The sequence below is a fragment of the Pisolithus orientalis genome, assembly GCF_024613125.1.
Source record: "Pisolithus orientalis strain OTSU chromosome Unknown F5J12scaffold_42, whole genome shotgun sequence".
In the NCBI taxonomy this organism is placed as follows: Eukaryota; Fungi; Basidiomycota; class Agaricomycetes; order Boletales; family Pisolithaceae; genus Pisolithus; species Pisolithus orientalis.
Window position 1 is genome coordinate 265,119 of NW_026260823.1, and position 25,533 is coordinate 290,651.

At 49.8% G+C, this 25,533-nt stretch overlaps 7 protein-coding genes across 7 annotated transcripts; 3 read left to right on the plus strand and 4 right to left on the minus strand.

Moving 5' to 3' along the window:
* Positions 1 to 2,962: 2,962 nt before the first annotated feature.
* Positions 2,963 to 3,444, minus strand: F5J12DRAFT_785784 (uncharacterized protein; the record flags this gene model as incomplete). Its single annotated transcript, XM_051743291.1, has 2 exons — positions 2,963 to 3,377; positions 3,428 to 3,444. 2 exons carry the CDS (start codon positions 3,442 to 3,444, stop codon positions 2,963 to 2,965), a joined length of 432 nt encoding a protein of 143 aa, XP_051596171.1.
* On the plus strand, positions 3,430 to 5,576 carry F5J12DRAFT_414377 (uncharacterized protein). Its single transcript, XM_051739310.1, has 3 exons — positions 3,430 to 3,722; positions 3,804 to 3,832; positions 3,892 to 5,576. The coding sequence occupies exons 1-3, from the start codon at positions 3,700 to 3,702 to the stop codon at positions 5,367 to 5,369; spliced, it is 1,530 nt and encodes a 509-aa protein (XP_051596172.1). The 5' UTR covers positions 3,430 to 3,699; the 3' UTR covers positions 5,370 to 5,576.
* Positions 5,577 to 6,158: 582 nt separating this feature from the next.
* Positions 6,159 to 9,108, plus strand: F5J12DRAFT_962479 (uncharacterized protein; the record flags this gene model as incomplete). Its single annotated transcript, XM_051749953.1, has 2 exons — positions 6,159 to 7,848; positions 7,902 to 9,108. The coding sequence occupies exons 1-2, from the start codon at positions 6,287 to 6,289 to the stop codon at positions 9,106 to 9,108; spliced, it is 2,769 nt and encodes a 922-aa protein (XP_051596173.1). The 5' UTR covers positions 6,159 to 6,286.
* A 1,156-nt stretch (positions 9,109 to 10,264) lies between these two features.
* Positions 10,265 to 11,645, minus strand: F5J12DRAFT_857161 (uncharacterized protein). Its single transcript, XM_051746725.1, has 3 exons — positions 11,051 to 11,645; positions 10,653 to 10,888; positions 10,265 to 10,580 (listed from the first exon to the last, which is right to left on the minus strand). Exons 1-3 carry the CDS (start codon positions 11,601 to 11,603, stop codon positions 10,362 to 10,364), a joined length of 1,008 nt encoding a protein of 335 aa, XP_051596174.1. The 5' UTR covers positions 11,604 to 11,645; the 3' UTR covers positions 10,265 to 10,361.
* On the minus strand, positions 11,591 to 13,663 carry F5J12DRAFT_857163 (chitin synthase III catalytic subunit-domain-containing protein). The gene is made up of 5 exons (XM_051746726.1): positions 13,061 to 13,663; positions 12,810 to 12,994; positions 12,638 to 12,748; positions 12,199 to 12,573; positions 11,591 to 12,096 (listed from the first exon to the last, which is right to left on the minus strand). The coding sequence occupies exons 1-5, from the start codon at positions 13,206 to 13,208 to the stop codon at positions 11,827 to 11,829; spliced, it is 1,089 nt and encodes a 362-aa protein (XP_051596175.1). The 5' UTR covers positions 13,209 to 13,663; the 3' UTR covers positions 11,591 to 11,826.
* A 5,961-nt stretch (positions 13,664 to 19,624) lies between these two features.
* F5J12DRAFT_414617 (uncharacterized protein) lies at positions 19,625 to 20,813 on the minus strand. Its single transcript, XM_051739311.1, has 3 exons — positions 20,336 to 20,813; positions 20,169 to 20,235; positions 19,625 to 20,053 (listed from the first exon to the last, which is right to left on the minus strand). The coding sequence occupies exons 1-3, from the start codon at positions 20,629 to 20,631 to the stop codon at positions 19,709 to 19,711; spliced, it is 708 nt and encodes a 235-aa protein (XP_051596176.1). The 5' UTR covers positions 20,632 to 20,813; the 3' UTR covers positions 19,625 to 19,708.
* A 1,624-nt stretch (positions 20,814 to 22,437) lies between these two features.
* On the plus strand, positions 22,438 to 24,383 carry F5J12DRAFT_726346 (cyclin-domain-containing protein; the record flags this gene model as incomplete). Its single annotated transcript, XM_051741713.1, has 3 exons — positions 22,438 to 23,060; positions 23,109 to 23,793; positions 23,847 to 24,383. 3 exons carry the CDS (start codon positions 22,438 to 22,440, stop codon positions 24,381 to 24,383), a joined length of 1,845 nt encoding a protein of 614 aa, XP_051596177.1.
* Between the last annotated feature and the right edge of the window lie 1,150 nt (positions 24,384 to 25,533).

A 25,533-nucleotide genomic window follows, 5' to 3' on the forward strand; every position in this document is an offset into this window, starting at 1 on the left:
GTCAATGTTGTCAGGACTGGATTGCCATGTCATATTCAGGTGGGAGAATGAGGGTTTGAAAACATTGCTTTATAACTCCAAAGTTACACTCAATGTCATTTTGGAGCATGGCATGGCAAAGGTTGAAAAGCTCTTTGCCATCCCTCAGCCTGTAGGGAATGAATGAGAATCAAATGCACATAAAAATGTAGTGGTACTTACCATAGATTGGCTTGCCCCCACTCAGCCAAATGATAGCATTGGCCATGGTATGGTATGAGTAGCTGTGGAGTCAATGGATACCCTGCATCAGCAAGGTAATACCACCCATCAGGAATAGCAAAGTCCCACAAGTGGGCATTGTGGTAGACCATGGCATCAGCAGCCAACCCTTCCCAGCCTCTGAGAATGTATGTGATGATACCATCAAATGAACATGCAATGAGACAGTTTTGAGATAAGAAACCCTTGCAGTTGCACATAAGGTCTCATTCACTTGCAGATGGCACACATGCGATGTGTGTACCATCAAGGGCACCTATGGTGTCTTTGAAGTACAGATAAAATTTGGGATTGGTGGCAATACAACTGGGGACTGGTGAATTGGCTCTAGGAAGGCAAACATATGTGGTATAAATGCAACCCTCAGAGAATGCATGGAGCATTCATTTAAAATACCTGGGTAAAGTTTAGCAAAATTTCAATCCAAATGACAGTGCACTCACCATGATATTGTATCCATTGAGTGTTGGAATTGCTCACTGATGTGCTGAGCTGATAAGCCTGTCACCATTGCATACAGGAAAGTCACCAGCTGCTCCTCTAACATGACATTCTTTGAATCTTGGAGATCCCCTTCATGAAGGATGGATATCAGCCTGAGGAAGATATGTTTGTAGATGCTGAGCTCAGTTCTGATCCACTTGGGGTGCCCATTAAGCAACTCATTTAGCCATCCCTGTCCTGAAAGAGCAGACATATGGTAAGGTTCTGGGGTAGCACTTCAAAGTGTTGAGACTGCAGCCTGGTATAGACCAAGTGTAGTGGCAACCACCATGTAGTTCCAAATCTGCTGCAAGACTAGCACCCTCTGAGCAATATCAGACAAGGTATCAGAATCTTCATCCTCCTTGTCCAAATCATTCTTGTCCCTCACAGTGATAGGGTGATTCTCGACCATAGCAATGGTCTCAACAGTGTAGTGGCATATGAGGTCAATTGCCATGTGACCACAGCTGAGTATCAACTTAGAAGTCTGCTGAACTCCACACAGAGTTGGTTTGTATATGTTTTGCATAAGGAAGTGGAAATTCCACTACTGTTCAGGCCCTTAGCCCACCTGTGTGGCGCATTTTTGGTAGCTTAGCCAGCATTTTTGTGCACTAGTGTAGATCTAGAGTACACAAATTAAAAAAAGAGGAAGAACCAGACAGTGAGACAGCAAAATTGAAGACAGAAAACAAAAGACTGTGACAAGCCCTCTTTGAGGCACTCCCAGACAACCTCCAGATGCCTTTACTCACTCATTTCCCCACTCCATTCATTTTGATCAACTCCTGTCACTCCTTCACCTCTTTTCACCACTCCAAGCTCAGAACTCCTCTGGGTCAAACTAGACCTGTTCCTATCAAGCCCTAGGAGTTCCCTGCACTCCCTAGCATTGCTTTTTACCTAACTTACACTGGGGACAAGACCAGTCAGAGCTTAACTGAAGTGACATGCACTGCAAAGCAGTGTTAATCATGCTAGACTATATGGGGATAAGGGACTGGCAAGGCTGAGGCTGGACTGAATGAGTGCAAGTCTGAGTCCAGCCAGGGTGAGACACAACTATGACAGTATGTTTGCAGATTGAGGGATTTGCATTTGGGTCCAGATGACCCAGCTGAGCTTGATATACCAGTCTTTACTGCCATTGCTGCAGTATGGTGGCCATGGACAGCTGTCTCTTGTGGTAGTTGTAGTTCACATGTGTCATAGTACTCACACATTGTCTTCATGAAAGTACAGACCATCTGACCTAGAGAGACTGTTGCAGAGTCAAACAAGTCTAGTGTGTCAGATGTATGGAGCTGAAGTTTTGCATATGCATGCCAAGTAGCAAGGTCGAATAGTAGTAGTAATCTGCACTAATCCTACAAGCACCATTGAAATCCTGGCTTGGTCATATTTTCCTTTACTTGTTCACTGCTTGGCAGTGGTTGGGTAGTTGGCCCTGAGGTCACATGATCTCAAATTCAACATGCAACTGTTGTGAGGCTCTGGCAGCAAATTTTCGAAGGGAGGCATAGCACACTAATCCAGCCAAAGTCAAATAGGTAGACAATGTTTGTCTCTGGCTCACACAAACCTGTAATAAGTCCTCAAAGTCTCATGCTGCAAGTCTCTTCATGGCTGACACATTGTGGGAAAACTTCCAAATTGATCTGCAACCAAAAGTAGGGATGTTCCAAAATCTGGTGAATGTATTTAGTAACAAATATGCAAGTGGAGATTGGGATTGGTGGAATCATTATGAGACAAGTACTTACCTTTTATTGAGTTCTTGTATACTGTCACCTCCTGCCACAAAGAGAATATGTAGTAGGTGTGTGAAAATCAGAAACCCACCACCCTTGCCCATCCCAAACTGTCCCCAAGGGCTCCTGCCTCTCTCAACATTTGTTACCTTTGTTTCTCGTCCATGAGACGACCCCCGGTTGACATGTCGCGTGTGTGATCCCATATGGCCGCTGGTTCCTCGGCGGTGTCGCGTTTCTTCTGCGCCTCGCCCTCCGCATGCATATCAGGCCAGTGCGGCCCTGCGAGTTCTGCGCTGTAATAACACCACAGCCTATCAGAAACAGACAATGGAGAATAAAACCATGGGACAAAATGCCGAGAAACATACCGCATGCTCTTCGTCGTTCGACACCCCTCCGAGTCTCTTCATCCCTCTTTTTCTTCTTCCTCGCATCCTCAGGGTTTTCCAACGGCTCTGCATTCACAGCTTTCCGTTTCCGACCAGGCACTTCATCGGCGACACGTTGTTGTCGCTCGGCGGGGGTCCCTGTCCAGGTGGAGCTGTCGAGCTCTCAGCCTTGACCAGAGCTTCGCCCGAATTGGCAGGCTTTTGGTTTGGTGGGGTCGAGTGCTGTTTGAATGTTATTGATGAGATCAGAGGTTTAGTGCGCGGGTGAACGAGCATCCACTCCTCTCTCTTCAACTTCTTAGGCTTCTTCGCCTTCTCCACATTCTTCCGTCTCCTCTCCTCCCTCTCGATAAACTCCTCTACAGTCGTCTTTCCTTCGTTTGGGGCACCGGAAAAGGGAGAATGTGCTGGAGGAGGTCGAGAGCCTACTTTGGAATCCGAGTCCGCGTCCGAGTAGTTCGAGTAGGACGGTTCAGGGGTAGTCGTGCTTTCAGGATGTGCAGAAGGACTGATTGTGGGTAATGCAGGTCTGCATACTCTTCTGGCACCTGCATCTGGAACACTCGACAGAGGTCATGAACCCGATGCCAGCTCCTCAGTGGGGAACCCAGATACGGTATGGCCAGTCCCTTAGCTGGCAGAGACGGGCCAGTTTAGCTCGCGCAGCTGCAAGGTCGTGTAGTAGTATTGGCATGTGGTCATCTTCATCCGGGTCGTCGTCGACAGTGACAGGCACGGTTGCGAGTAAGTCAGGTTTGTATTAGGTTGAGTGCCTACGTTCAAACGGGCAGTCATTGTTGCTGCGCACAATGACAAACGATGGGCAACGCAGGTTCGTGCACTATTGTTTGGCTCTGGAAGCTTCATGGCCGTCAAGCTGACGCCTTCTGACACGTTGCATCCTGCTACATAGTCATCTTACTGAACCCCTCAACCCAGTGAGCCCATTGTCTGTTTCCCTTGCGAAGACACCATTGTTATGGCCAATTTTCAGTGGGAAGACCACAAACAGTTTATCGACCTCATCAACATGCTATCCCTGCGCAATGGCGGTCAGTTGGGACCGAACAACGATGAAGCAGATGAAGGAGTGCCCTCCGTTAGGAGTATTAGCGAACAAGGTGAACTCCAGCGACGTTTTCTGGACAGCTTCGCGGAGATCATGTCGAGAGACAAGGGTGGAGAGCACATATGTTCTGTAGCATTGTGTGAGTCAGGAGATCGACGCCTCGATGGGGATACCAAAGTTTCCTTGTTCGTTGCCCGCAATAACGATTTCAAGAATCTGGACGAAACATTCTGTAACAAGCTTGAAGGGCTACTCGCCACTATTGGTGCGTCTGTTTACGGAGAGCTAAATGGCACACCTGTTCTTCTCTGCACTCAGACCAGGCATGATGACATGCACATCCTAGATATCTCTGCGGTCGAAGAGGAGCTTTGGGAGGACCTGTTGCATTACAACCAACCGCGCCTCAACGTTTATGTGAAAAGCTTGCATAGCAATTTGGAAGCATTCAAAAATGCTGGATCCCTGGCCAGCGTCCCTCCTTATAGCACTGGCTCCGAATCACTGCAGGATGGCAATGCTGAACCTACCACTTGCTGTGACAATCCTAACATCGGTCCTTACTCTATGGATACTCACGACGCCCACATGAGACTCGCCCAGGAGCATATACTCGAACTTGATAATCTTTTGTGCTCCAGCAACGGAGCAGCCCAGTGGCGCCCTCTCGCCGAGCATACCTATTCCATCCGACACATGGCGTCTCTCAAGATACTAATCAATTCCTGTCCTAATGTTTCTACTGGGCGTAAGCTCATCCAAGACATTCAGCTCTTGGGCCGTTTTCGATCTTGCCTCAGTACGCTCGTAAAAGCAGCGCTGCGCATCCCGGGGTTCGCCAAACTATCTATAATTCTCGTACAGAACCTTCAACGTCGTTCTCTTTCGTACACATCACCTTCCTTGGCGGATGTGACGATGCAACATCTGGGTCAGGCTCTGAGTATGACCACCGTCAAGAAATTCATCAGCAAAAAATGGAACGTCATCAAGGCAACACTGAGGTTCGAGCAGGTTCAGAGCAAGGTCTCTGGGAAGCCCCTCCCTACTCATGCCGAAGTTCAGCTCATCCTTTACATCACAAGGTGTGCGTATAGTGAAAACATGAACAGAGAAATATGCCCGTATATCGGATGCAGCAGGCTACCATGCTTCCTTTGTGCTGCTTTCATCAACTACTTCACTCTGGATGGTGTTACATTCAGAACGCGTGGGAGTCACCGGAAGATCTACCCCCGATGGTCCATCCCGGACATGGATGGATTGCATGATGACATGGTCATGGCTCTTGATTCTGCATTGGAGGATATGCAAAACTTACTGCGCGGCGAGCTCAACAAGCCTATCATATCAACTCCTCATCGCCCTGAATCACCTGCCGAAGTTACAGATGATACAGATGATGAATAGACACAAGTACTCACCTTTGTTCAGTATACTGTACGGTTTAACCTCTTTTTTTTTCCCACTCTTTTCTTTCTTCTCGCTCTGCTACACCGACCACAAGTACGCACGTCGCCACATGATTGTACAGAAATTCACCCATTTCGCCGGATCCGCCTCGAACGCTTTGAGCTAGGAGTACGTGCTATTATACTAAATATCACGTCCATTTTGTCGAATTTGCCAGCTCCGCCTCCAAGCCTGCCACGAATACTTGATGCCCAATTCATCGACATGGCTAGACTCCGGTCGCTCGGCGTGAATCGACGTTCTCGGGCTCTTTGACTGTCAATCTCCAGAACTCTCTGGAGAATGCGGAGATGTGAGCGAGGAAATGCGAGGAGACTCTTCGGATATCACAGCTCGTGACTATACAGTAAATGTTTTACCAAGACAACGGGACTAGTAATCATGGACGTACACACCTCATCAAGTGTGCCCGGATAGGCCAATCTCTCCGCATTGTCGACCACTCCGTAGCTGTGGCCCGGTCGCAGTCCGATGCATCAACATCAACAACGTCGAAGCGGTTTATCCACTAAGGCCCAATGCCACTACACTGATCCGAATTGCTAAAGAGCTTACTCGCTGTCGAGTGCAAGTTCCTGGCCACTGTTGGCTGTCCCGAAACTACGGTGCAAAGCACTGCGAGGATGGCACAGCATCACTTTCAGAAGGTGAACTGGGCCATCCAGGTACCGGCAGTAAGCGAGACCGCTCTTGTACATTCTAAACTTGTGGCCGAGGGGTCTGGCCTCTCTCAATATCTGCTTTTGGTGTCCCACGGTAACATCTACGAGCGTCAATCTATTGCTTATTGAATCCCCCCCCTTCTAACCTGGTCAACCCATCTCGTCTGACTCCCTCGAGAGAGCTCGATTAATATGGCCAAGTTTCGGTTGGACAACCCTGAACAATTCATCAGCCTAGTTAACTTGCTATCCCTGCGCAACGGTGGCCAGCTTCAACCGAGCAAGAAGGAAGAGGAGGAACATGAAGACAATGATGTTTGTGCGGACGACGAGTCGACCGTTTGGGGTGGTAAGGAAGATGAATTCAAGCAGCGCTTTTTAGACAGGTTCGCGGAGATCATGTCTAGAGACAAGGGCGGAAAACATGTCTGCTGCGTAGCGCTCCGCGAGTCTGGAGATCAACGCCTCGAGGAGGACGTCAAGATTTCTTTGTTAGTTGCTCGTAATGCTAATTTCAAGAATCTGGACGAGAATTTCCGTCGCAGGCTTGAAAAGCTGCTTGCCACTATCGGTACATCTGTTTCCGGACAGCAAAACGGTAGGCCCGTTCTTCTCTGCATCCATATCAGACTTGATGATTCATGCATCCTAGATATATCTGCGGTCAAAAATGAGCTCTGGGAGGAACTGTTGTGTTATAACCAACCTCGCCTCGATTTTTATGCAGATAGCTTACGAGCCAATTTGAAAGCGTTCAAAGCGGCTGGATCCCTGGACAGCATTCCTCATTACAGCCCTCGGCTACCACAGGATGATGATTCTGAACACAAATTTTTCTGCGACGACTCTTGCATTGGCCCGTACTCAGAGGCTACTCATGACGACTACATGAAGCTTGCACAGAAGCATATCCTCGAACTTGATGCTATTTTTTGCACTGGAAACAGAGCGACTCAGCGGCGCCTTCTCGTTGAGCATACCTATTCCATCCGGCATATGACATTTCTCAGGATATTTATCAATTCCGGTCCTAAGGTTTCCATTGGGCGTGGGCTTCTCTCGGACATCCTCTTCTTGGGCCGTCTGAGGTCCTGCTATTATACGCTCATGGAAGCGGCGCTCAATCTACCAGGATTTTCCGGTCTATCCATCATTTTTGTGAAGAGTTCCCCACATCGTACCTGTCCAGCCACTTTGCCGCCTTTGACAGATGCGATCAAGTTCTTGGGTCAGACCTTGAATCCGACCTTTGTTAAGAAATTCATCAGCGAAAAGTCCGGCGTTATTGGTGCGGAACGCGCTTTCAAAGAGCTTCAGAATAACATCTCTCGGCAACATCTCCCGACTCATGCAGAGCTTCAACTTGTTGTTCACATCATAAAGACAATGGATATCAAGACCGTGGACAAGGAAATTTACCCATACATTGGATGCAGCAAGTTATCCTGCTTTCTCTGTGCAGCATTCCTTGAGAGCTTCAACCACGATGGCATTACGTTCAGGACTCGCGGGGGTCACGGCAAAATCTACACGCTGTGGTCCATCCCGGACATAGGTGGGGTTTTTGAGGACATGGTCACCGCCCTCCATTCCGCGTTGAAAAAGATGCAGAACCTCCTAGTTGACGAGATGATGAAGGCTATTACGACCACTCCTCATGTCGCCGAATCAACGGCTGCAGTTACGGATTATAATCACCAGTCGTCTTTCGTCCGTCGACGTGAACTTGGTTTCAGTATAATGGATTTAATCATGTGCGTGCTTCCGTTGCGTAGCCGATCGTGAGCGCCAACCATGGTATTTGTAGGAATTCTGACCCAGTCAAAGAAGTTGAAACCGTTGAAGCCACTGAAACCTACGATATACCCATAGCTTCGGAGTGCCACAAAACTCCAGAGCTCTCTGGAGAATGTGAAAAGTGCGAACGCGAGACTACGAGGAAGTGCTCTAAATGTCGCGGACCGTGGCTGTGTAGTGAACGCTGCGAGAACGAGTGGGACTCCTATAGACATACTTTCAAGTGTGCCATAGGTCGACCTCTCGATACTGCCGACTACCTCGTCCGGGCTTGCTGTACAGACTGGCTCGATGACCTTGATGAAGACACCAAAGAAGATTTCGGATTCACAAAGTTTGCGTCGGCCTACGATTCAACCAAACTCTTTGGCCTGTACTCCTTTCTGGTCCGCTTTTTGAAGGTCGGAAGCCGGGAATTGCACAAGTGGCAAATTGAGGGCACGCTGACTGAAAATATCATAGCAAAGCATGAAACCATGACCAACTACACTCCTGGCGCGTACTATGCATGGTTCCGCCAGAATTTGCACATCTTCAACTCCCAAGGTGGACCCCCCGACATGTTAGCGGTTGCCAGACCATACCTCGATCCAGCGGATAGGGAGAAGAATCCCCACCAGTTAATCCCAGAAGCGAAACGCAAGTCGTTCTTGTTGTATGCTATTCTGTTGAACGGGTACCATCCATATCCCACTTCGAAGTCTGATAATATGAACGGCGACCTCTATGTCGAATTCGGCTTCGTAACCTGCTGCGACTACGAAGGCGAACAGGTGTTGTCCCAGGTGTACAGGAGACTCATCTCTCAATGCTCTTTCGCGGAGTTTTGGATTGCATTTCAATCCAACAGCCTCGTCGCGTTGATGGATGCAAAGGGGCTTGAACCAGAACGAAAGCAAGTCCGGAATCTCGAGGCCTTCGAGTTCGGATGCGATGTGCGCCCTAGTGTATGGTACCTCAAACTCTTCATTAACTCCCCAGATGTGGATCCTGTGCCGTCTGTTGCTGTGGACTACGGGTTTTTCAATTGCAGAACAGTTGAAGAGAAATTCTCTCTCAAAGGGTTGTATAAAGAACTCCTTCAGTCATCATGGGTCGACCCCATGGATTTGCATGCAGCTTGTATCAAGGGACAATTGTACGAATTCGTTCATGGCCATAAACCGAACCTTGAACAGAGGTTCAAGAGGCTAATGACCAACATTTACCCGTGGTAGTAGCTGCATCTCCGATAGTCCCAGCACCAGATGTTTCGGTCTCTGCCTCAGACAGTTTCCCCCAGATGCATGCGTCCTGAAATGGCGGGTTACGAGACTAACGTCCTCGAGTTTCCCTTTGTTTTTGGTTCTCTTTTTCCTTTCGTTCCCGTTCATGTCCCTTCCCAGTTGAGTGTACCCCACGTAGAACTAGCCAATATAGCCTGTACTATGCATTTTTATGTCGGGTGTGTAAAATGGATGTCAAGAGAATTCTAGTGTGCGGTGTTGGTTAGTGAAGTTTGTCTGTGTTCACGACTTGACATCCGAAGTCGCTCAGGTACGTATCTGCCCTCGGGATACCCGGTCGTATTGTCTACGAAAAGGAATGATGGGTGGTTCTCTGTACTACTTCCCATAAGTTAACAAATAACAAAAAGTGCCAAACAGGAGTGTCGGTGCCCACCTAATGCCCAAGTCCGCTTCGAGGTCTCGAACCCACATGCGAAACTGATTTATAAATTTATAAATGCAAGTATGTGGTTGGGGCTCAACTGTCGACTCGTCAAGCACAAACACCGTATGGTCCCGGACTCACTCGAGGGGAAGAGCAAGGCATATTACTACCCAAGGAGCCCAAGGCTTCTTGCATTGACGACTTCACGCGAGGTGACAGCGGCCATTATTTTCCAGAGGATGAGTGAGGACGGGGACGTGTGAATTACTTGGTTTCATCTGAACACCTATGACATCTAGTGTGGCCATGAGTGACAACTGGCCCTACGCAATAAAATCAGCGAAATAGAAGGGATGTACTGTTCCGATTTGCTAAACAGTGTAGTTGCCGTTGAGTGCAAGACTGCCAACGACGGTCACCTATCACGAACCTACGGTGCGAGATACTCTAAGACGCGACTCATTGGGATTCGGGTCATAGAATTCATGTCCGCACATAAGATCGCAGTTGAGCGTGGGTTGATCGTACCGCAGATTATTATGAGTTCACGATAGAACCCCAAGGTATCGTCAGCATACGCAGAACTCAGATAGACCGTATGTGTCTGATGTGACCATGACCCAACCCTCGAAATCGGACAGCAACGTCTCCACAAAGTCGAACAGAATGCGCTTGAAAGATGTAGAGTTCTCCTTGACTGACATGATAGACGCTGGAACCATCGAATTCAACATAAATTAAAGACATGCACACAGCACAAAAAAATCACAGAAACTCAGGAAAACTCGAGGCACATACGTACGGAGTGTAAACCTTTCTACAGAAACCCGCCACTCTTCCCCGTTCCAAACCTGTCCCCAAGGGCTCTCGCCTCTCTCAACATTTGCCTTCTTTGTTTCTCGTCCATGAGACGACCCCCGACTGACATGTCGCGTGAGTGATCCCATATGGCGGCTGGTTCCTCGTTGGCGTCGCCTTTCTTCTGCGCCTCGCGCTCCATATGCGAATTGACCAATGCGGCACCCCGAACTCTGCGCTGTAATAACATCATAGCATCAGAACAATAGATAATAAAGAGATAGGGCGAAACGCCGATAGATAAACATACCGTATGCTCTTCGACACCCCTCCGAATCTCTTCATCCCTCTTTTTTTTCTTCCTCGCATCCTCAGGGTCTTCTACGGGCTCTGCATTCGCTGCCTTCCGTTTCCGACCAGAGACTTCGTCTGCGAGACGTTGTTGTCGTTCGGCGGGGGTTTCTGTCCAGAGGGAGTTGTCGACGTCGCGGCCTTGGCCAGAACTTCGCCCGAATTGGCGGGCTTTTAGTTTGGTGGGATCGAGTGCTGTTGGGATTTATTGATGAGATTGGAGGTTTAGTGCGTGGGTGGAATACGGCAGGACAGGGGACACGGCAAGACAGCATACAGTAAGGTAGGATAGTGTACCCACGATATCCTCGACACCGACCGGCCCCGCAAATAAAAGAAAGGAAAGGAGCTACTCACATGCCAGCAAATCCCCACTCTTAGGTGGAACGAGCATCCACTCCTCTCTTTCCAACTTCTTAGGTTTCTTCGCCTCCTCCACATTCTTCCGTCTCCTCTCCTCCCTCTCGATAAACTCTTCTACAGCCGAATTTCCTTCGTTGGGGGCGTTGGCAGAGGCAAGATGTGCTGGAGGAGGTTGAGGGCCTACTTCAGAGTCTGAGTCCCCGTCCGAATTGTCTGAATAACAAGACGGTCCAGCGCGAGTTTTTGTTTCAGAAGGACCGACGGTGGGGAACGCAGGTCCATATACTCTTCTGGCACCTGCATTCGAAGGAGCCGGAGCACTCGAGGAAGACCGTGAGCCTGACGCTGACTTCTCGGTAGACACAGATGCAGAGTACGGCGCAATCGGACCCTTGGGTGGCAGAGACGGACCAGTTTTAGTTCGCGCAGTTGTCAGGTCGGGTGGTAGCGCTGGCATGTAATCATCTTCGTCTGAGTCGTCGTCGGCGGTGGCAAGTACAGTTAGAAGCAGATGGGATGGAATTTGGGGACCGATGGACTCTGACATGGCGGTTCCGATGTATGATATATCACCTGTATGTTCTCTAAGTACTACTTTGTAAACAACTCGGAAGGACAGGGTCACCAGATGCAACTCAACCTAAGTCTACAGCTCAGCTTGTAATGCACATCGTAAACCAAAGGAGGGGATCATTAAACGACGTCCGTGTCGTCGTACTTAGCTTAAACTTATCCAGGTCCATCCCCCCAAAAGTCACCGAAAGAAGTCTTCAATACCTGTCTGATGTAGGTGGGTAACCTCGTTGTGCACCTCCGTATCCCCCCTGCGAGTACCCTCCTCCTGCTCCGCCTTTGCCTCCCCCGCCATAATAATATTGCCCACCGCTCACGCCACCGACCAAACTCGCCGCGGTACCACCCGTATGATAATTGCTTGTCGTGTCTTCTTCGAAATCCGCGGCAACGGGCGCCGTTAGCAGCGGATCTTTGACTTCCCAGACAGCAGCCTTGGATCCGACCGAGAACTCCAGATCCTCCCGCTACATGGCCGACGGACGAACGAAAGTAGAATGATCGCAGAAACAGACAAGACAACGTAAGTACGAATGTTGGATGCGAGATCAGTGGCGTTTGACACGTACCGTGATACTGTCCCAATATTTGTATACCATCATAACGCTCAGGAGAACGCAGAGCGTAAAGAAGAAGAGTCCATCGAGATAGTGTTTGATGGCATTACAAATGGTGACGCTGAAAGCGAAGAGAAGGACTTGGGCGATAGTGTAGAATGCAATGCCGAAAATGATATCGCCCAGTGGCCAGCGGTCATCCAACGTCCGGAACACGAGGACAAGTTGGGACAGTGTGTACGTCGTGACACAGAAGATGGGCCAAATGAGGTATACAATAAACAGAGCAGTGGTCTTGGTTGGGGAAAAACCGATAAAGGAATTGAAGGTTGCAATGGCGATGAGGAATGAGACTCCGAAGATGAAAAGGCACGATAATCGGAGGAACTGAAGAGGAGAGCGGTGTCAGAAACGTAAACGTAATTACAAAGAACCACTGGAGGAAACCAACCCATAGCGAGAGAGGGGTGCCGTCTTCTGCGAACTGGAACCCGACAAAGCCGTTTATCAGAAGACAGCAGTATGCAGCTGCAATGAGACCTGTGTAAACAGCGGCAAACCACTACGGGTTTTCCTCGGTGAGCGTGCCACGTTCAGATCCGACAATATTATTCGACGCTTACAGGATAGCTAATGTTGGCCGTTGGTATGATTCCGGAGTCGAGAAACATCGCAAGCAGTTCGATAACCATGTACAACCAGAAGAACATGACGATTTCCTTACGACCAACTGCGGTGTACTTGGAACGGATGTGATAGATCATGATCGCAGTCATGATAATGGCGACGATGTGAACGAAGCATGTTGCTGAATAATTGTGGCCACGGAAGGTGAGGATCCAAGGGAGAGAGAGTCAGGACAGGAAGAACTTACATGGTTGGAAGATGAGCGTGGACCCGATTTGCACGTTGCGAGAATAACAATTGGGTTCGATGCCTTGACCAGATGCGCCCAATAGCGGGCAGATGACTAGCGCAGCGGTGCTACATACGCCATCGAAGGACCCAAAACTGATACCCATTTCTCAGGGGAATAGCAGCCTTAGGCAGAGCTTTTGTTTGACTGCAGAATGTCAACGTCGTCGAAGGATCTTGGGTTGAGCGAGAACGTGCGTGTCAGTGGCAGAGAGCGAATGAAATAAAGTTGGAAATGTCCCAGACAAAAAGTCCTTCGATAATAAGGTCGACGTCGTTGCCAAAGACGCTGAGCAGAAGGGGCCAGCCGCCGACTCCAATGAGTTCGATTTGGATTCCACTGCGACGACGGCCCGCGACGGGGCTGCGTGCAATTAGTTACCACGCCACACACACAACCTCACCGCCATCATCCCACACGACGTCGAGCCGGTATGTACAGCGTAAATAAATGAGCCAGACGATGTCACTCTGCATCGACTTCTAGCTTGCGACAAGTTCTACTTAAGTCCACCCATCATCACGTCAAAAATGACCCTTCCAACTTTGATATTGTACTGAGTATAGCCCTGGACCAAACAGTATTCTGTGCCAGAAATTAATTATCAGGCATCAATACAGCTCCGTAGGTACATGGAACATCTATCGACAACGAAACGAAACTGATTCTCGGAGATTCACCCCGTCGCCACAGCACTCGGTATTACCAAGTACCCGAGCTACGTTGAAGTTCCCCCGCACCTATGCATCGACTTTCGTCCCGAGAAAGCTTCCTTTCCTAAACACGCTGTTAAGCAACATCATCGCAAGAAAAGGAAAAGAAAAGAAAAGAAAATCGACTGCCACGCTTTGCCACGCTGGCACGAAGCAGACCTCACAGCCACACTTGAGACCTCCAGTAAGGCACATCGAGGTCGTGCCTAAACTTGCGAGCAGTCCGAGACCCCGAATAACCCCATATTGGGATTCTCACATACAGATGCGGAGGGAAGGGGAGATGGATCCGCGGACCTTGGACGCCCGAAACCCCCCGTTTCAATTCTCTCGTACAGCGGTGATGCTGACCGGGGTCGAGTACTCCACCTCAAGAAGTTACAGAACCGCCACCGTCACCATCGGCAGTACTCGTGACGCACCATCATCCGACGGGTACGTCCAAGGAACTTGGTGAAATTAAATATCCGTATGTATGGGGTATTTTCCTGAAACCGGAACGAAACACGACATCGTGGCTTCCATGACAGATGGGCGCGGCGACTTACCTCTTTCCTTGCCTTGGGCTTACCTGCTGATTCCAACAGGCCGTGAGATCTGTATAGCCTGCACATACGCAAAGCGGCATCCCATGAGTCCGCCATCGACCAAACTTATCCACTCCAAATCAACTCGGAACCAAAGGAGAAGAATAAGAATAAGAAAGAAAGACCAGACGCGACTATATTCGGCTGGCGTAAATGTGGAGCCGCCTCACCTCGAACTTTCCCAACTCAACGTTGCATGCAAGTCCGAATCCCAGACTATCCATCGAAAACCGTATCGATCGATGGAATGACTTCATCGCATACGTATAAATGGCGTATTAGCTCATCGATTTTAATCAGGGACTTGAAAGTACGAAATGGCACAAACATCACACCTACATGGAACGTGCGACTCCTTGTATGGCCTGAAACGTTGGTACACAGGCGCGATCCAAGTGGCTCCTGTGGATCCTCAATCTGTTGGTATGACTCAGGAATGTCTCATTCGAGCTATCGACCCGTTCTTTGGCGCATCGCTTTTGTCGTCGTTCCCGATGGCGATATGAAAGACCCATCGATATCGATCCTCTTGAAACGTTTTCTGTTGGCCACCATCGATATTGTTTGCTCTATACAGGACACATTCCAAACACGATCAGACGTGGAATCATACCTGGTCTTCCGATGCAAATTTGGACGATCCAAATAATCACCTTCGTTCAAGTTCGACCAAGGATCACTGGCACCTGACAACGACGCAGGGATTTGCAATTGTATTGTGGCGGTGAGGCATTGAAGACCAAGACCCAGCTCCAGCACACAGGCATTGCGCTGGCTCCGAGTCAACGAGCAGAACCACGCGCCAGGGGCAAATTAGCATGAAAGCCCAGAATCGGGATTAGTACATATCTGTGGAATACTATCCCCATGTTAACCTCTCACCAGCTCAGCAGGAACTCAGCCACTGCTGCCGGATATAGCGTCGGTAGTGGCAGTTCTCTTATTCGTCGACTTCCCGATTGAATGGGTGGTTGCGGAAAGCCCACCCATGACCCATGGCATGATCCGAGGGCATCCAGCCATATATCCGACAGCGTGGCGTCCGTTATCCGATCCACTACAACGCCAGCATCGAGACCTGCATGGTAGCAGTAGGTTCTGGGGTGGTACTTATCTTCAAATGCCACAGGAAACGTCAAAGAAACAACTGGGAGCGGTACTTGTATACATACCAGTAGTCACAGATCACTTTGACTGCTTCGCACCGGCACCAAAGACCGCTGACTCGGATAGTACTTGTCGTATGTAACCTGGCCTCGACCCCAGCATGTCGGAGGATGCTGAATCTGTCCAAGTGCGTCCGATGATCAGCGGTGCATTGTAATACCACAAATCAGTGCTTGACCATCCTCGGGCCTTGTCCTCAATTAGATCCAGCTGATATCGGAGTGTCGAATAATGGCAAGGTCAGCGGAGATGTGTGGATTTGGAAACCTGTATACATACGTACTGAATTGGATTGAGAGGAGACACGCATCTTAGTCCAAGACGGAACAGAACTTGATTGTCTTCCGCTGGGCCTCAGGCCTCACTGAGAGATCGATTGTATCGCTGCAGCGGTTCACCACAATTGACACTTTGCAGCGGAACAGTTCCGCGCTAATTGTATACGGGTGACTTCCAGAGGAATACTCACAAGGCTAACGAAATTCCGACGGTCCACATGACCCGCCCCTATTTTTTCTTTTAACCAGCCAGACAATACAACATGATCAATGCTGTAGCTCGCATATTGCGCTACACGGGGCAAAACCTGGCGAAACGTAAGAAGGGTCGTACATGCTGGATTGATCAATACAACACGTGATATGCAATGAGTGCCCGGCTCGCCGGCAGCACATGTGGATGAAATGGTTTATCAGCATCATGTCCGAGTGCAACACCCACAGGGAGTCTGTCACCTCAGACTGCCACCCCCGTTCTCATTACGCATAGCATATATTTTTTTGTTTCGTGTTCAGGCTGACAGATCTGCATTGCAACTGTCTGCAAGCGCCAGCCGGGTTCCGCGGTGTGTTATTATGACCAGGAGTTTTTTTTATCTAAAAGAAAAAGAAAGACAGGACCCCCCATTTTGCCACGTGGCGTGACATTGGCAATCACCGCAAAGACAGAAAGACAGGGATCACAGACTGCTATTACCGCTTGCGAGTGTGAACCCGCGAAGATACCTATATCCAAGCCAGTGATTCCCCTTGCCAGGGCGATATATATTGATGATGTGGCGGCAATGCAAGATGGACCCACGATCTGGCAGAAGTTACTACGACAGGTAGGTTACTACCTAGGGGCGACGGCAACCACTTTTTGCGCAGTGAGCGCATCAGCGTAGCTATGATTAGTTGCGGAAATTTTTACTCGTGCTATGGCACTATCCTTCGGATGGTTGCTACGTGCATAGTTCTGGGTGATTGCAATGGTGAGTACCGGCCAATTGATCTGTACATATCCATATCTGATAAGTAATAAGTAACCACATCATATCATCACTGTCATGCACCCCAGAAGTTTTTTTCGAGATTACTACGTTCCTCTCCCTCTTGGCTGACGTGGAAAGGGTATCCGGGCGGTGATGTCTTGCCTGTATGTATGTACTTCTCACGACCGCAGAGCTTACACCTGACGTATTCATGTGCGCGGTGTCACAGCGCATGTCACTGTCCAAGCCGCACCGTATTAGGGGCTGATGTGACGGTTCCACTAACGGACGCCCGCGGGAAACGTCATCATTCCATACTATCACGTCGGTCCGTTCTTTGGGAGATCTCTAAGCAGAAAACACGTTCACCAAGTTTGTTCTTCCCTTTTGTTTTTCCTCCTCTCTCCATTCACAGCCCTTAGAAGCGGTTCTCGGATATAAGATCTTCACCTGACTGAAGCCCCGTGACGGTCCGCCATGAGCCGATTGCGCCCGGGTTATTCCAAGGACTTTGTGCGGTTGTGGTTTCTACTATGATGGGTAAGTAACACCGGAACATGAAGAAGAGGGTACCAGTACTGTGTACCTGTAGGTTCCGGGTCGCATCACCTCCGGACCACACTTGCCACTATTCGCGAAATGCACCACCCCAAATTTGCTGTACGTGGACTATACTGCTTTCCACGTCATACAACGCCGTTCTACTAGTTCCTGAGTCCGCCTAGTAACTAAAGACACAAAGAAGAAAGTAACGAAACGTTGACGCAGAACGTTCTACAAGGGCCCCCGCATCAACTTATCACACTCTTTTGGAAAACTGACACCGCCAAACACATCCAACTCCTCAGGTTCAGAATTAAGACGCGCATCGCCGCTCTTACTCTCGCCTCCTGTCTCATCTCACCCTGTGTTACTCAAAGATCGCCGCCGTCCACGTCAATAAGTATATCGGGGTCCTCCAGTTGCGTTTCGTCACACGCAGACTCGGGGGGACCCTTTATTATATTATTTTCCAAAGCGAATTTGGGAGAAGAAGGAAAAGAAATACCTCACGGAATTTTTATCGGCAGGTATTATTCACCGCTTCCGAATTGGTGGCTGTGATGTCCAGGTACGGCTCTCCCAAGTTGAAATTATGTAAGCAATAGATCGGCGACACGCGGGTTTTGTCATGAATGATCTGGCAGCAATGTTGACACTCTTTGTTCCCCTCCCACGAATGCTTTACAGTTAGAACGTTGACTTGACAGTATTTGTACTTATGGAAGGTAAGTATGGAGGAGCGACGGGCCGGAGATGGGAGGGGAAGGGAGGGGACCGCTTACCACAACTTTTCTGTGGCGCGCGAAAAGGAAAGTTATGATCGACGGCCTGACGTTGATTCGGAATCCTTTTTTTTTTTTTTTTCTTTCTGTCTCTTTGCCGATCCAGACTTGGCTGAGAGAGGCAAACAGAAAGGGATTGCAAAGAGTACCACAAAGTGCGTTCGCACGCTAGGCTGCGAATGCCCTCTGTAGTACGAAACCATTTCATTGCTCACTACTGCGGCCTGCCACGAGATTCTGAGAAAAAAAAGAATTCGAATTCCCAACCCTTTTTTAACCTAGACGCCGTTGGGGGGGAGTCGGATCTGCCGCAATCAAGGAAAAATTTCTGCTACGTTGGTCGGTGGGTCTCCCGACTGACGTGTGTGCGTGCGTCGCGCTGCGTTCCGTCGTCCCTGGTTTGCGGCACTATGTGTTGTCAGTTACATTCCGGGGGTGTTGTCTACGTATCGTATATACCGTATCGTTCCTAGCCCTCCCGATATACACCCTTAGATGCGGCCTCGGGAACAAATAGAAAAATAGAGAGCTTACCATGAACCGTATTAGCGCTGTGTCGCGGACAAGAGATTTACCAGGCATGTGCCGTATGTCCATACTCTCCTTTCGTCCGATGAGCCTTACGCCGACACTCGGTTCAATCGTACATATACTACCTCGTATATATCCGGGTCTGGGCCGGTGAAAACACTCATTTGCGTCCGAACGACCTGAGGATCATATCGATGACTCATCCCTGCAGAAGAAGCACTGGGCATGTCATGAGGGACTCAGTCTGTTCCCAACTCTGCCGCTATTATGGCGTACTTATCCATATTCGTGCTAACGTTTGCACGCCTCCATTTGGGAAAGGCCACGAAATGCTCAGATCACGTCGGGAAAGAAGCTACTAGTAGCAAGAGTCAGACTAGTCTGTGGCAGTTCAGTAGTATTTAGTATACAAACTTTTATCACTGAGGTCACCATCACTTATTAATTCACTAGCAATTGTACTCATAGTTGAGACAGCTTGACAGTCGGGCAATAGGAAGTTTAGGCTAGCCCGCAAATCTCCGCTAATGATGATGCACTTGTTTTTTTTTATATTACATTCTTCCTGTAAGTACACCTTGCCGAAGCTGGAACGCTACTACATACTTGGCCAGACCTGAACATTACCCGACACTGACCAAGTACATACATGCATAACCCCGCGGCCATACGTACGTACATACTTCGCTCCCACCATGTCCAAGTACATACTAGAACGTACCCACCTCGAAACTTAGATAGCCTAGTGGGGCTATTATGGCTAAAACTCGCTCGTGTAACTGAATCACAACTCGATTCGAATATGCACATGCTCGTCAACGTGGTGCTACATTCGAGTAAGCATGTGAAACCTCTAGTCGACGGCCGGCCCACGTTGCTAGTGCGTTCTTTAGAGTGCACATGCATGCATTAGATACTTATGGGACGCACTAAGACGATATTCCCTTGTGGCGCCAACGGAGCCCATGATCGCGGCGGACTTGCCTACAAGGTGGCTAGAACCGACAATGACCCATTGCCAATCGCATGGTTTACAATACCCCATATGTATATCGCATCGTGCTATAGTCCATACCACCCATCTGTTGCAGCCACATACACACTGATCGCGAGTGCACATATCTCCATAAACATACCCGACATGCACGGTACTTACCACCTACGCCTATAGCCCACCGTGCGGGTCGGCGGTCCGCACTGCGAACGAGACGAAGCGCCAAAAACGCGCAGGCATATGTATGCACCGATCCATAATGATGGGTCGAGAGCAAGCGCGGCGTCTGAGTAATAGAGACGATCGGAATGTACTTGCTTTGTTCCGTGGAGTGTGACATATGTTCCATCGCAGGTGCGTGCAGCATTACCGGCTGGGGAAACTATGCAACGCCGATGAGCGCCATGAGAAAGGATCGCACGGACCAAACAGCCGGAAGCAAAGGAAGAGGTCCGTCAATGTAAGTAGTTAAAACCATACCCAAGCAGATTTGAAACCTTGTAGCGGTCTAACTTACTGGACAGCGTGAGGAAATCGATCAGGAGGGTGTCAACCCTGCCCTGACTGCTCGCTTCAGAGGTTGGGGGCGGATTAAGTCACCAATTTGATGCGTTCGGACAATGATAAGCTGCCCGTGTACTTAGTAACGAAATCAGTGACGTACTCCATTCTGTGTAACCACTGGCCCTGCGCAGCTAGCTGTGGGCACGGATCAGCGTTATCGGCGTACTTTGGGATCCAGTTTTGGCGCACAGGTGAAACCCGCTTTTTCGCCACTTGGGAAGTGGATAGTACGGGTATGGAGGGTTCGAGGGTCACGGCATCAGAGAGGTGCGTGGTCCCCTTCTGTATGGATGCGTGTGTTGCCTGAACGCTATTTCGTGTGAGGTGATAATTACCCAGCGGGTAGGGGTGGTCAGGGTAATGTGGGGTTGGGGGATGGCTATACGTAAGTTTCATCTATCCACACATACAGCTTCTGTATGGGCTGAATCGTGTGTATTACCTTCTGGAAGCGATGGGTATTATGGACACCGGTCTCTGCACCCGTTCTCGGGTCAGCCAAACTCGGCAAGAGCTAGCTGTGGAACAAGATGGATGGCAATACGCACACTCACAATGACACACGTGATATGAAAGGGGCCATGGGAACGGCACAGAGGCGTAGAAACCTGGAAAGGTTGGGAGGAGCTGAGTTTTTGGCCGGTCAGTGGGTGGCAGCAAGGCGATACATTCCGGTGTACGTGATGCATATGGACACGTGAGGGACAGGTAATAGACTGGAGTGCGATGCCATATACATATGCGCTGATACGGTAGTGGCTCAAAAAGGGATGTTGAGAAAGATGGTTTCGAGTTTAGCGCGGTCGGACGGGAGAGAGCGAGGTACACAGGAAAGAGTCAAAGATACCAGAACAGATGGGAGTCTCCGATTGCGGGTTGCAGTACTGTGTGGACGAGAACGTTTAGGTTTCGTGATCGAATAAAGAAAGGGATCACCAGAAAGGAACATTGCCGCGATACGATGCGGATGGACAAGAAAGTTGCTGTCGTGTCCAGTCTGATAATGAATCGGACAGGTGCCTAGCCTGCCAATATGTACTTTATTTAATTCATGTGGCGAACTATTATTTTCCAGAAGGTTCACTGTCGAGTATTAAGCGTTTCCTTGGAAGAAGGGGCGACGCAGTGGGCCCCCCTAACGTTCGCAAGTGACTACCTATAACAGGGGTGAGGCGGCGACCACAAACAATTGGACGGCGCGGTCAGCCGAGTAGTTTCGGGAGGGCCTGGGATTGATGGGGGAATGATTACCATCATATCATGTCATGGACAGTTTGAGCGGAGTGGTGGCAGGAGACCCACACACATAAACGGGACACCCGAATGAATTAGAACAAAGGCGGTGAGCTACCGCACGGGCGGGCCTAAAGCAGTAGAGAAGGCATTGGAGGGCAGACAAAAATATTATTGCCGGAATCAATGTCATAATCCGTACAACTGTAGTAGAGCCGCGCCCCTCCTAATAGACTTCAAGGCCAAAGGCAGTTGCTAGTACAGTAAAGGATTGCCGGAGGAGCCGGAGAATGGGTGGCGGTATGTAGCGAGAATGCAGGCTCGAAATGGCAGGTTTACGCGCCGAGGGGGTGCAGGCTAGACCGTCACGTCGGGGTTTACGTCGTTGCGCAGTCAAATAGGATAGGATATGGTTTATACGGAGGAGGACCGTGGTGGCCGGAACGCAGAGGGAAGGCCGCCGCGGGGGGGGGACAGAGAGCGAGATATTATTATGGTTTCATCACTAAATTATTATCATGCACAATGATCAAAAGGGCGTGCAGTGGGACGAGGTGGCGGCTCGGTGGAAGTTGGCCGGGCGATAATAAATAAATAAAGAAAAATAAATAATAAGGCTAAATTTCATTATACTATGGGTGTTGTGGCCGTGATATGGGTGAAACAGGAGGTCACGTGGGGAGGGATAAGGGCAAGGCTATGGGGAATCCCTGGAAAGTCCCCGTGGCAGAGCGTGGGAGAGAGTTTCCCAGACGGGTGGGTGGGTGAGATCTGCGCAGGAGCAGCTACGCCTACGAAGCGGGACTCGGAGAGAGTTCGGAGGCGCCGTGGCATGCATGGCAGGTTGCAAAATTCTTCGAGTCCCTCTGCAAAAACACACACACCTCCTTATTATTTTATGATTTTCCTAAGCGGGCCCCTGGTTTTATAAAACAACCATGGTGGCCTGTCCCATCCACACTCATCCTAATGGCCACCTCGACTCTCCTACCGCTTGATGTCTGGCGAAGGTCCTCCCATGGCCTCATCACCCCGCCCATGTCCACCGCCTTCGTCTCGCTGCCCCCCATAACTCACTTCGACCGCCGACCCACCCAGCAGTGTCTACCACCAGTCACGCCTCCGTGGACAAAGCAGCGGTATGACGACGAGGTTGATGTCTTTGAGCCACCGTTCCAACACAAGCCATTCATACCAGATGACGCCCCTCACCTCATCGACTGGTTCGACTCAACTCTCAAACGTCCAGCCAGCTTCATCGCTGAGAAGACATGTGAGATGGTCTGCTATCTCTGGTTCTCCTCTCCCTCTCCGTCCTCCCACTTCTCCTCGTCACAGCAAATACCGAGTCCCCCTTACTCTCCAGAGATACCCGCCACAACATCGCCACTGCAACTCGCTCCATCCGCGGCCTTTGTCCAGTTCATGCACAAGCTACTCGAAACGACGCAAGTCAGCCAGTCTGTCATCGTCCTCTCGCTGCATTACATATGGCGTCTCAAGGAACGCAACCGTTTCACAAACGGACTACCAGGGAGCGAGTTCCGGATAGCAGTCGCAGCACTGATGATGGCGAACAAATTCCTGGACGAGTGAGTGCCATTCGACGCGTCTATCCATGCATACTGAACGCGTCACAGCAACACCTACACGAACAAGACGTGGTCGGAGGTGTCCGGTATCGATCTCAGCGAGATCCACAAAATGGAGCGAGAGTTCTTGACCGCAGTCGACTTCTCGTTACATGTATCTGGCAAGCAATATGCGTCGTGGCTCAACCTACTGAAAGGCTTGGTGCTTGCAAAGGAGACGGAGAGCAGAAAGTGGCGTGGAATACGCGCCCGCTACTCGCGACACGGTCGTCAGTCGCAACCGATGTCGTCTGTACCCGTCGCCCGCACATACCGATTGAGGTGCCAGTCTTCGTCTCACCGGGCACGCTCGACTTCCCCACTGCAACTCACCAATCCGCCCGCATCTGCGTATCACGTGACTCCACCCCAACACGCACCCTCGCCCAGCTCGGGCACAAAGCGTTCCGCAGCCGATGCCTTCTCGCCGACCTCCACGTCATTCAAGGAGTTGCCACCCCTCAAGCGTCCCACAGGCATGACCTTGCAAATCCCCGACACCAACTACGCCAATTGCCAAAGTTCTGGCTCTTCGCCACTCGATTCTCTCTACTCATTTGCTAAAATGACCCTGTCCTCTTCGCCGCATGCACAGAGAGCTGCGCAGTCGCAACAGAGATCGAATGTGATCGAAGGCCATCCACAAACCCTCGTCGCCGCTTATCGTGCGGACCGTCCTGTCAATGTGCCCGAGGTATGATTCATTCCCAGCCTGTAGTACGTACCGTGATCTCATTAATTCCGCAGAGTTTGTATTATTACTCCCTCGCTGGCTCATCCATCAACGGTGACTCAGAGCAGCCCAAGGGGAACCGCAAGGCTCGATTGCGGTGTTTCCAGCCTGCCCCGCAACCCCCGCCATCATACACCGTCCAGCCACCTCCATACGTTCCTATGGATGTTCAGTCGGCGTCCGTGAGTCCACACGACTCTCATGTGACCCTGGGTGTCCGACAGCCCTCGTTGCCACACTTGCACGATGCAATCTGGGCCAGAAAGCTGTCTTCCACATGTGGAACCGCACGTTCAGTTTCTGCGCATATGTACATGAAGTTGTCTCCTGTGGACAGGGACCAGTCACTGCAGCTTCCGCCGTTGAGGGGGGACGGATCTTGTGTCATCCCTTCTGCGCCATTTGCAAATGCTGGTCCTCCCGGAGTACAGTTCTACACGACTGCGTCTACTCCCGCTTGCCAGCACCCACATCCGTATCACCATCAAGCATCTCACCACCGGGGCTCGCCGGTATATCCTTCGCCACAGACCTGGGCGTATGCCAGATGACTTTTTCGTCTGCTTTTGTCGTCTACTTGGTTTGTTTGGCATTCTGCAAATATTTTATTACTTTCATCCTTTATACGTGGCATTTTCTGATTGGCATCCGCATAACATTTCTCACTTGAGGACATGACACAACTGTTTTATTGTACTACAGTATTGAACGGGTATCTCTTTTTTCTTTCTTTTCTCTCGGTCTATCTTTGTGCAACTCAGGTCAGCAATTTCGTCACGCCTCCTCATCCATACATCATTATCCTCCTAACCGCATTAGTTCGTATTTGGCTGCCTTTCTCTTTCCTGCGAACAATTGGGACCGCAGCACTCCACGCTCCATCGATACTACCATATTCCTCGGTTACCAGAACGACTCTAAAGTAAGCTAGTAATGATGTACAGCTGCATAACGGAATGAATAAAAACAACGCCGCACATCCGAATCTGCATCTTAGTTGGACAATGACGTTTTGGTGGTTCTGATCAGACTGTTATCGCCAGCGCTGCGAGCCGTGTGAGCCCCTCAGTGGGGTCAGGGTGGCTGGACGGGAGAAACAGCCCCGGAGCTTCTGATAATATAGATTCTCGGTACACACAGCAAACCATAATCATGTGCATGTGTGTACACACACATCGACACATCGTGATTAGGCGATGTGGGCGACAGTGCGTGATCAGAATGTGATCGTGGGTTTTGGAGTCACACATTATTACGATTATACTGTGACGGGTAAGTTTCAGAACTCTAAAAAAGAAACAACCGGGACATACTTGACACGCCTCATATTATAAGGATGAGAGAAGGGGTTTCAAAGGGCTAATTACGAGGATCGCTTCGATTAGTACTTGTTGTGTAAGTACAGCTTGTGAACGAGGGGTGACTCGTTGCGACCTTTTGACACATACATATGATCAGTGACAGGACACAAGACATATACACACGCACAGTCGTAAAAGAAAGAAGGGGACATGTGATACCGTTTGGCATATTTGCAGTGAAGGCTGACTACGGTGGGGACAGTGGAAAAAAAAAAAAACGGACACGATGATCAAGGGTCGTCAGACCTGTCCTGTACGACTTTCTTCTTCTGCTCAGCTTTGAATCAGGATTCGACGGATCATCCTCTCTCAGGTCTCAGGGCCCCTGAAGCTGTTCGTG

Coding starts and splice junctions, on each gene's coding strand:
- F5J12DRAFT_414377 (XM_051739310.1), top strand. CDS start 3,700: ATGACAAACGATGGGCAACGCAG. Junction 3,723..3,803: donor ACAAACGATGGGCAACGCAG/GTTCGTGCACTA, acceptor CCTGCTACATAG/TCATCTTACTGAACCCCTCA. Junction 3,833..3,891: donor TGAACCCCTCAACCCAGTGA/GCCCATTGTCTG, acceptor TTCAGTGGGAAG/ACCACAAACAGTTTATCGAC.
- F5J12DRAFT_857161 (XM_051746725.1), bottom strand. CDS start 11,603: ATGTCAGAGTCCATCGGTCCCCAAATTCCATCCCATCTGCTTCTAACT. Junction 10,889..11,050: donor GAGTGGGGATTTGCTGGCAT/GTGAGTAGCTCC, acceptor AAATCCCAACAG/CACTCGATCCCACCAAACTA. Junction 10,581..10,652: donor GGGGTGTCGAAGAGCATACG/GTATGTTTATCT, acceptor ATGTTATTACAG/CGCAGAGTTCGGGGTGCCGC.
- F5J12DRAFT_857163 (XM_051746726.1), bottom strand. CDS start 13,208: ATGGGTATCAGTTTTGGGTCCTTCGATGGCGTATGTAGCACCGCTGCG. Junction 12,749..12,809: donor CGGCCAACATTAGCTATCCT/GTAAGCGTCGAA, acceptor GAAAACCCGTAG/TGGTTTGCCGCTGTTTACAC. Junction 12,574..12,637: donor GCACCCCTCTCTCGCTATGG/GTTGGTTTCCTC, acceptor TCTCCTCTTCAG/TTCCTCCGATTATCGTGCCT.
- F5J12DRAFT_414617 (XM_051739311.1), bottom strand. CDS start 20,631: ATGAAACTTACGTATAGCCATCCCCCAACCCCACATTACCCTGACCAC. Junction 20,236..20,335: donor CAGTGGTTACACAGAATGGA/GTACGTCACTGA, acceptor TGAAGCGAGCAG/TCAGGGCAGGGTTGACACCC. Junction 20,054..20,168: donor GTAAGTTAGACCGCTACAAG/GTTTCAAATCTG, acceptor GGCGTTGCATAG/TTTCCCCAGCCGGTAATGCT.